At 38.0% G+C, this 10,844-nt stretch overlaps 1 protein-coding gene across 1 annotated transcript in view; it reads left to right on the top strand.

Moving 5' to 3' along the window:
* Positions 1-715: 715 nt before the first annotated feature.
* The window catches only part of grk6 (G protein-coupled receptor kinase 6), a 48,658-nt gene continuing 38,529 nt past the window's right edge, over positions 716-10,844 (top strand). Inside the window, exons 1-2 of the mRNA XM_042498605.1 lie at positions 716-934; positions 10,684-10,779. Of these exons, the coding sequence (XP_042354539.1) occupies positions 883-934; positions 10,684-10,779 (148 nt within the window). The 5' untranslated portion in view covers positions 716-882. The remainder of the gene's footprint in view (positions 935-10,683; positions 10,780-10,844) is intronic.

The following is a 10,844-nucleotide window of genomic DNA, read 5'->3' as shown; positions in this document are numbered from 1 at the left end:
TTGATATCAGAAAACATGAAATAATCTTACATTATTACAATTAACAAACAAAAATGTAAAATAAATAAATAAAATAAGTACATCCGCAACAGATATCATGATACACAACATTTTGGTAATTTTAAAAAAATAAAAAAAAAATAATCTGAAAATCTAATTAATACCTTACAGATTGAAATAGTAGCATCCCAGGGCTGTAGCAACAAATTCTGTAATTTAAATTCTTGTCTTGCTATGATTGTATGCACATTTTTATATTTTTTAACTGATTCATCATTAAAAAAATATAATGTTGTTATTGTTATATCATTATTATTTTATTTTTAGTAGTAGTAGATGTAGTGTACTAGCAGTAATAGTAGTAGTAGATGTAGTAGTAGTATACAACTGCAAAAAAATGACGCATGTATTGCCCTTTAAGATACGGATTTAACGTGTTTTACTTTTTATAATTAAATAAACAAAATAAATAAAAAATAAAAAAATAAAAATAAAACATGTGGAAAGTATGAACAGAGTGAGACGTCTGTCTGTTACATCTGTGTCTTTTTCTGTCTTTTTATGAAACTGTAATTTTATATCAGAGTGAGAAGTCTGTGTTTCCTCCTCGTCTCTGACAGCAGCTTCAGGGCGGAGAGACGAAGGGAGGAGGAGGAGAAAGAGGAGGAGAGAGAGAAGAGGAGGGGTGCGGACTGTCTGTTACCGGACAGGACTGTGTCAAAGCAGAAACAGAGGGTTGAATTTTTCCTCCTTGGCTGGGCGGTGGGAGGAGGTGGTGGACGGTGTTTAGAGAGGATAAACTGTGATTGAAGCCGCTGTGGGGGACCAGGAGCTCCGTCTGCTGCTGCTGCTGCTGCTGCTGTAACCCCACACAGCATCAACATGGAGCTGGAGAATATCGTGGCCAACACGGTGCTGCTCAAAGCACGGGAAGGTAAGGATGGAGATGGCGGTATGACAGCTCCTCTCTCCCGGTACCTCACCGAGACAGCAGGAGGGATGCCCCTGACATGGGTGATAAAAACTATTTCTGCACTTCCTCTTATGTGGTGATCAAATCTTTTTATGATGCGATTCAACACGTACAGGGTATCACCTAAAATAGGCGCCGTTCTCATGAGTGGAACGACACACCGAACTCCATGTTCAACTTTAGCAATTTAAAGTTTCCTGGCTTATTTGTAAACTTACACGCATACTTTAACCAATCTAAAGACTTTGGCTAACTCCTTGGCAAACAGTGACCAATACGGCGTAAAAATGGTTTCAGTAAATGGCTATATTGCAGTAAAATGTCGGCCTTCCTTGTTGACGGTTCGCCCCATAAACTGTCAATAACACTGTTGTCACACACAGTCAAGCTTGCTTAACGAGGGTGCCAAGCTAGCCGGATGTAGTTTAATGTTTATTAAAACGAAGAACTGTTTATTAGTGTATGCCGAATTAAAGACTGGGTTAGAGACGTATGAAATGTTGTCCCTTTTGGTGTGCACAGTGCACGGGCACAGTTGGGATCGAAGGGCGCGTAAAACTACTCGATTCTTTAAATGAGTTTGGCAAGGCTCTGATTATGTGCATAAAACGCGAAGTACGAGAGGTCCGGAAGGGATTGCAACTGTGAAATGTGACTGCAGCAACACATCGGGTTTCCCTTGCTGATGTTGCAGCATCGTCCTATCGTTTGCGAAACAGGATGTTGAGGCAAAGCAGTTGTGCTGTACAGTGGGTTTGTACTTTTTGCACAAAAGGGCAATTTATGGTTTTAATGTTCTCGTCCTCCTGTTAAAATGGCCTTAATATGCTTTGCAGTATGGATTCTGGAAAACGTGTTTTGATACTAAATATCTAAAATGAAGAAGAAAAAAAAACATAATAATTTTGCATTATAACACTCTTTTGCACTCACAGTAGATACATTTTATTGTGCACAATGAAAACATCATCAGAGCCGTTTGTTATTGTCATTCAGAAGACAAAGGTTGTGGTGACTGGCTGCCAACATAATCCTAATGCCATCTGCAGATGGACATGAGAAGATGTGTGTCATGATCCCTCACTGCCAGCTTATCTGCTCAGTTCAGCTTATCTGTTGTGCTTGTAGAGGACCAGGAGTTGAACACCCATCTGCCCAGCAGAAGTGCCCATGAGCAAGGTGCAATATCTCCTCACAACAAGGCCTTGACCTCTGACTTCTCTGGATAAGCTGTTCTTTCATCATTGGGGAACAAAACGTTTTTTATGATCACCATTACTGCCTTGGACAGTTGGACAGACAGACTACACATTGTTTGATTCAGGTATAAAAAGACACATTTGCTAGTATGCAAAGATGTGAGCTTCTGACTTTCCAGGAAGTTAAACAACACAACAGAGCAATGCAGAGAATCATGCAGCAAGATTGATGCCAGAAAATATTTATCTAAATTCACTGCTCATCAGGTGTTAACACACCCAGCAGAAGACTTCAGGAGATGAGATTGTTTCATTCACTTTGAAAGACTATATTGTATTTCTAGACTTATACCGTGCACTGTGTGTTTAAGCTTATTAAAGATGCACTCTACTGATTTTATAGCTTTCAAATATTATGAAAATAACTTTGATTACTGTATGTCATCGAGTTTATCTAGGCCAAGGCTTGACTTTGTAATGAAAGACACTCTTTCAGTCTAGCACTGGAAGAAGTATTGGGATCTCTTTCTTGAGTAAAGTTATGCCGTGATATAATATTACTCTATTACAAGTCAAAGTCCCGCATTCATAAACTTACTTAAGTAAAAGAACAAAAGCATTAGCATCAAACTTTACTTCACTCTTTGGACCTTGAGCAAATTAGTTTAATTTCTTTCAAAAATATGGTAAGGGCAATGGCAAGAAGTGTTCCACAAACTGGAAGAAATTAGTAAATTTAGAAAATTGTTTAAAAAAAAAGAGCTAGGAAAAAGCTATAATTACAAGTACGATATATGTTTAAAATGATATCACAAAAGGTCATTTCCTTGTTTTCCATCTGTTTAATTACACTGTCATACTGACTATACCTCATCACAAGACAAAGACTTCTCTGTGTCCTCTTTGATGGATTTCTCTCTGAAATTGTTCATTTTTAAAACCTTTTTTTTTAAAAATCTGAGTGCCTGACACCAAATCACATACCGTACCCACACATACAGTCGACTTTCACAGTTCAGTCATTCGTAGGAGATGAAAAGGAAGTCTGCAAAAAGAAAAACAGGCCTATAGAATTGGAACAAAAGCACTGTAGATGTTGTTAAAGTTTTAGGGTGGAGTTTTCCTTTAAAGCAAGCAACACCAGGCAACTCCCCATGTTCATGGCTGCCAGTGGCAAGAAGAGAGGAAACAGTCTGAACTTCACCGGCCAAACACGCGGCAGCATGACACCAGTGTTACACACTAATATGAAGGAGAGTGAAGGGATTAAAGGTGTCATTCTGAAGTGTCCATCTTCTGTAGACACAGTGCTCACCCTCTGCTGTTCAAAAGTCTGTATTTCAGTATTGAGCTCTTCGTGTCACTTCTTGCGCGTGGAGACGTTTTCATAACCCACAGAGTTTCAGTTATTGGGGGTTTGGACTTCTAGTTTGTGATTCAGTCCACTGTGAAGCGTGAATGTTTGCAGGGCGTAGTGTCCACTGGGGTTAGGCCTCTTGTCCATGAGTAGATGCACGCTTCCTTCAGTGCGGTGATATGGTTGGTGGGTTTAGTTTGGCAGAGAGAAAATAGGTCCTACAACAAGGTCTGTGGATAATCTTGGGTGCGGGTCATGATTTCTGGAAAGAGACATTGCTGTTGAGTTTTTAGACATTTATTTTTTTGGGGGGGGCGCTCTTAGGACCACATGTTGGGTGCAACCTACTTCTACTACAATAAAGATAAGGCAGACATCTTTACATCCACTATCACTGACATCTCACGCTAAAACATTCTAGTTTGATAAAAAAAAAGCAAGAAAGAGGATAACAAATGAATTTTTAAAAAATATTTTGGGAATAATTGTCCCTTTAAGCTGTATGAGCTGCAGCACGCAAATTGAAAGACGCTAAAATTGACCATAAAAGGAGATCAAATATACACCAGCAAAGGACAGCACTTAGTAAAGATGTAAATACAGTATTTATCATAGAGTTTAAAGGTCTCAATAAACAAGAACTTTGTGATTAAAGTGCAATATGTATACTGCAATTTACAGTTCTTGTTTAAGACCAGTAATTTGGAAGCCCAATAACCTTTGTCATATCTACATAAATATAATAACACCACCACCTGTGAAAAAAAAGAAATCTGGCAGATGTCATGATGTGCAGAAAAAAAGAACAAAACAGTTGTGACCTATAAATACCAACCGATAAATCTATTAGCGTGTTATTTTCTCTTGATGAATTTCTTCTTTCCATTTGTTTCAATCATGTAGGACACAACACCACAGCTTCAAATCAAAGTTGAACTTAAGTAACCTGTACATTTATTTTTTTCTCTCTGTCTTTACTAATTCGGTTTGTGTGAGCAAATGTATAACTGCTGACATGTTTGAGACTAATGGAGTTCGCACTGTTTCTTGTTTGTCTCGGAGTGACTGTCCTCTAAAGATTGATGAAATGTTTCTGAAGTGTCTTTAGGGGCTCAGAACAAGCAGCATAATGTGACTGATTATAGATGAGGATGTAATCACGTAATATAAACCTTAGCTGTTCTTGTATTTTTACCAGATTTTTAAAGAAAAATCTAGCAGGCTGAAGTCCTGCACCTTCTTATTGATGGGGCTGGGTATTGCTTGAAGTTTTTTGACACTAGTGCTGACTCAGTAAAATCAGTGTCTGGCTGCAAAACCTCTAAGTGATATGATAGTACTCTCCAATGAATGAATCCTTTAATTTGTAAGAGGAAAAACGTGTTATTTCTTCAATCAAAAGTTGGTCTCTCTTTAAATGTTTTTCAAACACCTGCAACCACACAAAGACCTGGCTTAAATACCAACAGTCTAACATTAGAAATGCTATTATTTCAAACAGAGAGTGTTGTTTTGTTTTTGTTTTTCAATTTTGTAATTTGTAAAATGTCAGCGGTGAAAATCATAAGTTGCAGCCTGACTGACTGTTTCACTCTCACATTCATCAGCTGATGTGTCTTATTTTGCTTAAGGGGAAAAAAATACTATTCATAGAAAATGTAATTTTCTGCTCACTGAAGACTTCAAAGTGGAGACAGAGAGGGTACACGTGATAGATCTCAGACTGGGTTTTAAACAGCAGATGGGACATTAACATGGCGCAGGCTTTAGACCACCGAGTTAAAGGCTGCCTTAACGGTCCAGTGTGTGAAGAGGGATATATTGGCAGAAACAAAATATAATATACAGTATGATATAATGTTTTCTTTAGTATATAAACACTCGAAAATAAGAACTGTCATGTTTTTTGTTAAAATAAGCCGTTTATATCCACATAGGAAGCGGCTCATCGTCTACAGAATCTCCCATGTTGCACTGCCATTTTTTTCTACAGCAGCCCAGAATGGACAAACCAAACACCAGCTCTGGATAGGGCCATTTGTGTTTTTTGCATCAGCCACCATATTTTGTTCGTCCCTCTGCAACAAGACAAGCAGCGATAGAAAAACACAGGTTTTAAATGTGAAACTGCTTTAAGGTATATTTGTTTTGGAGAGGACAAGACCTCTGCGGATAATTTGGCTCCTGGTAAAAACCTCCTGAACGTCTGGATCTGAAGTTATCAGAGAAAGACGGTGAGCACAAATCAGAAGGTGCTTGACTAGCAGCCCATCTACAACAAGTCAAACAGGGAAACACTGTTTGAGGAACACAGTCGTACATTACAGTAAACTGAATGGTGTGCTGTTAAAAAGAACAACAAAAAAAACACATTCATTTGGGCTCATGAAAAAATCTAAGCTAATTTCTACTATTTTCTGATGTTTTACACACCAAATATTCAGCACTCTGTCTGACAGGCCTAAAGGACACACACCACAGGCTTTAGTGTATGTTAACAGAACGTTTATGTTTTCAACCCAACAAAGCATCTTTAAGTTTGATTCTCCAACTGAAAAAAGTGATGGAGTCAGTTTAGGAAAAAAGAAATTTACATTTATTTTTCTCTCATTTGGTGTGATTTGGTTTTATTAAGTCGATTTGGCAGCACTGGTTTCTCCTTTCAGGCTGAGCTGCAGTGTCATGTGTAATGTCGGTTAAATGGCCTTTCTCAAGTTCAAAACAACTGTGTTCACAGACGTCACCTTTGACCTCCAGTGTCACAAGTCTCCTTCTCTCCTTTTGCCAGTGTGGGATGATTTCTTCCTCGACAACTAAAAGCTAATTAGGCTGCTTTGAATCTAATTTTGTGTGTTAATTATTTTGTGAATAATCTATGTTTTAATACCATTTGTCTTGATGTACATCTTCACTAAATGCACCAAATGTACATCAGTGATCTCTGTGGCTGATATTATCATCTGTTGCCCGGACACAAACAAAACATCTTGTTTGCATTGTATCTGCGACAATAACTCACTTTTACTCGGGCATGTCTGAGTAGCAACTGCCTTGCAGTATTTGAATAGCAAATCCTGACGCGCTGTATTGACTTTCTCTTTGTCACAGCGTGAGGCTGCGGCTGTATTCACAACAACACTCTGTTATCAGTATATACTCTGAATATTTGTTTGATCAGAGTACATTATTAAAAGCAATCGGTCATTTTATTGCATTGCCATCTGTAATCGATTGCCTCTGGATGAGCTCTGAAGGATACTCAGCAAGGTGTTTACAGAAAGCAAAGGGTGTAATTTACATTGGACATGCACCTCTATCGTTTTTCTCATCCAGTTTGATTTATTTCCTTAAGTCTCTTTTAACAGCAGCCTCAGCCTGTCCTACTGCTGAAATCCAAACATGAGGAGCTCTGGGTTGATAAAATGTTAATCTGCGTCGCATTCAGTTGAACGCTCCTAGCTATCAGCTTTGGAGCGCCAACTACGTAAGGGCTTTTATTTCCCTAGGTTTTGCCTTTCAGGCTACATACAGCAAAGCTCTAAAACCCCTGAATCAGTATTGTAAAATATAGGTAAACTACTGGCAGCATCCTATCGTTATTTTACAATACCATGAATTAATTCAACATCATATTACAGTTAAATGTATTGCAGTATTTTACAGTAGAATTTGAGGTTTACAGTGTAACACTGTCTCCAAAAAGCTTTTACAGTGTTTTACTGTGTTTTGAAATAACTGTACATTAATGTTAGAATTTGGCTGTATTTTTACAGCAGTGATATTGCCTCCAAAAAGCATCAAGATTTACTGTGTTTTACTGTATTTTTAAAAAGCAAAACTGTTAGAATTTGGTCATATTTTTACAGGAATTTGTTATAGTGCACAGTTTAGATCTGTTCAGTGGTTTCAACAGGATTTGTGCTGCGCTCATTGAAGGATTATTTCCAACACTTAGAGGATCAACTGACCTATCAGAGCTTAGTATGCAAATAAAAGCTACAAAGTAGTGTTAAAGAAAAATAGCAACAGGAAAGTGGAGTCATGCATGTGTGAGATCAAGCTGTGCACACAGATTTACAAATTATTTCAAGCTGACTTACAGATATGACAACTCTTGTTTCTGAAACTTTCTGAAACCACTACTGGAGGTTATGTTCGTGTTCACTGTATGTTTTTCAGGTTACACAAACACGTTTAACCTATATTAATAGTTAAGTAGAGCTCACAGTCAACAATTATTACAGTCAATCATTAAACTGATTTATTGTATAAGAAATGTGTTTGCCAGCCTCAGCCTGTCTGATATCAAGATTTGCTGCTTTTCTCTTTTTAATATGATTGTAAACTGAATATATTTGGGTTTTGGACTGTTGGCATGATGAGACAAAACATTTAGAGACATTACCTTTGACTCTGGGATACCATTGTCAATATTTTCACAATCACAGCAGCTGTGTAGTTTATTCTGGCGGTTGCTTTGTCGACAAACAGTGATTTCCCTCTCCTTAATCAAAAACACACCAAGCAGTGGCAAAGTGCGGCTCACAGCAATAATGACTTTTCGTTTTTTCTGTGGCTGGGAAGAGTTTTCATCGTTTTCAGGTGGGAAGATTTTTTTTGAAAACAAAGGTCAACATGTCACAGGATTCGCAGGACTGATTGGCTGCGGGTAATCTCAAGGGGTGTAAATCACGGGTTACTAAGTCTACCATGATACGATTTCGATTCGATTTAGGGGCCTGCGATCGATATATATGCTCATTTTACACTGTAGGTTACAGGAGAAGCTGCCACCCCTTTCTTTGCTTTTGTCCAAAAATAAAAACAACATATACATAATTGGAAAGGATTAAAACTGGCTTACTCTGTTTGAAAACCCTTATTGGAAAAAAAATCATTTAATTCATAATATGATATTTTTCCTAAAACTTCAGGGCTGTCTGACTTGAAGACAGACTTCTCCCAACATCCGCAAAACGTGGATTAACAACAAAATCTTTTCACTAAAGTATGAAACTAAATAATAACTGTGGTGGATCATAGACAAAGCGACTGTCTTTTGTAGATCACATTTCCCCCACATACAAGACATGCTAATGTTATGAGCATAAGCCTATGGCATTTTACATTGCAGAAATTAGCTTAGCGGCTAGCTGACTTTTTCTTTACTTATAACTTAACCAACTTACTATTATTTATGCTTAAGTCCCCGCATGTCCCGACAGAACAGCACGGATGACTTTCAGTCTACATGCACGTTTTTTCAGTCAACATTGCTGAAACAGAGCAGCTAACGTAACATTAGCAAGAAGTCAGTGAAAAGGCCCAGCAGGTACTTTATGTTTCCTCGGTATGGCTTTGCCGCCTGCTGACTCACAATCTCTCCGAAAACAAATCCCATGGATCTATTATAAAGTTATTATGAGTTATCCTCATCACATGGATATATTATAACGAAATCATCATCTTTCTCTCAGCTGCTCGCCATTATGTCATCATCTGCCAGACGCTGTGTGATGGTGATGCAGAATTTCAAAATAAGGGCGCGTCTGAAAGAGGATGATATGGACTTTGCATTGATGTTAGGTGATTATCGCTCATTTAATCGATATAGCAATGCAGATTGATAGATCCTTACACCCCTAGTAGTCTCTGGGGGCAGACTGCCAAAAGTGAAACTATCAGCTGCTTGGTGTGTTTTTTAGTGTTTGGACACAGTTTTTGGCCTATGAGGCCTGAAATTTGGCCTGAGGTTGCAGCTATTGCAAATTCATGCTTTTTGATTAATAGGTCTGTTGCTTACTCTGTAAAATGTCAGAGATTTGGTAAAAGATGTCACACAAATAAAATCCTCACTTTAGAAAATCTCACACCAGAGGATATTTAACATTTTTGCTTGATAAAATGAATATTAGATTATCAAAAATGTTGATTCTTTTAGTTTTGAGCCACCTACTGGTTTCTGTGAATTACATGAGAATAAAATATACTTGCAGAGACTTGAAACTTGCTTGAGATTGTAATCTAGTATAGTGGGCATCGTGTTGGTTCCTGTTCTTGCAGAATGAACCTGCACTGTAAACTGCATCACTGTGGAGTGTATCACAGGCTTTAAGAGCATTTGAAAGCAGCCTGAGCACTGACGCAGAGAGGACGGGAACTTCCTCTAGTTTTTCTTTGTGCTTTGTTTTGATTGCTCGGGTGACGTTCGTTCTTTGTTTTTTCTCCTGCAGTTTCTCAAGTGGCTGCACCCAAACACCCAAACATGTCCTACCAAACTTGAATATATTTTGTTGACTTTAATTTTATTCCCAAAGACTTAATTCCAACACTAATACCAAGTCTTTACCCCAAAGCATATGATTAACCCTATGGGAACCTTACTGTCCCCTGACAGGAGGTGAGTCCTCACATTATGACTGTGTGATTAAGTTGTTGACCTCTCTCTCTCTCTCTGTCTCCAATGCATCATTTTGTCATATTGATAACTGTAATTTTATTATGTTGATCTGTTTTGTAAACATGGCATCTGTTGCAAGAGAGGGATCTCTCTTTGGTTGCTCTTCCTGAGGTTTCTTCAATTTTTCCCCCATTTAAAGGTTTTTTGGGGGAGTTTTTAGTTATCCACTGTGAGGGTCCAAGGATACAAGGATGCCGTAAAGCCCCCTGTGGCAAATTGTGATTTGTGATATCACACACTATAAATGAAATTGAATTCAATTCAGTAATCCAAACATTGATGCAGTAAATAACAGGATAAAATAAAGGCCTTAGTCAATATTAAATTGTCTTAAATTAATATTTCAGAAGTCTGAAAAATGGGCAGACATGTGAAGTTTTTTCCTCATTATATTACATGGTAAAACCTCAAGATATTTGGTAACATCAATTAATTGTTGAATGATTTCATAAATTTCTCCTCTTAAACTAAAATTCATTTTGTTGATCTTCATATAAGACAACCCCTCAAACAATGTAGTTGTCCATTGCAGTGTTTCAGAGAGCACATTGATATATGCCAATTTGATACACAGCTCCCAATGCCCATACCGCTTGCGCATGAGCCGTCACACATAAGTCAAATGTCTGTTGTGCATTTTTTTAAACATCCGTCTTGGACTCGAGTTTTGAACCCAAACTGTTTGTTTTTGCAGGAGGTGGCGGGAACAGAAAAGGAAAAAGCAAGAAATGGAAGCAGCTGCTGCAGTTTCCCCACATAAGTTTGTGCGAAGAGCTGCGACAAAGCACAGGTAAGATAACGTTGTGATGTCCTTTTGTCTTTGTGGTCTTTTATGTTTCAAGTTATTCTAAAGCC

The sequence above is a fragment of the Plectropomus leopardus genome, chromosome 13 (assembly GCF_008729295.1).
Source record: "Plectropomus leopardus isolate mb chromosome 13, YSFRI_Pleo_2.0, whole genome shotgun sequence".
NCBI classification, from domain to species: domain Eukaryota; kingdom Metazoa; phylum Chordata; class Actinopteri; order Perciformes; family Serranidae; genus Plectropomus; species Plectropomus leopardus.
Note: the sequence above shows the minus strand (reverse complement) of the source record. Positions and strands in the feature narration are given on the sequence as shown.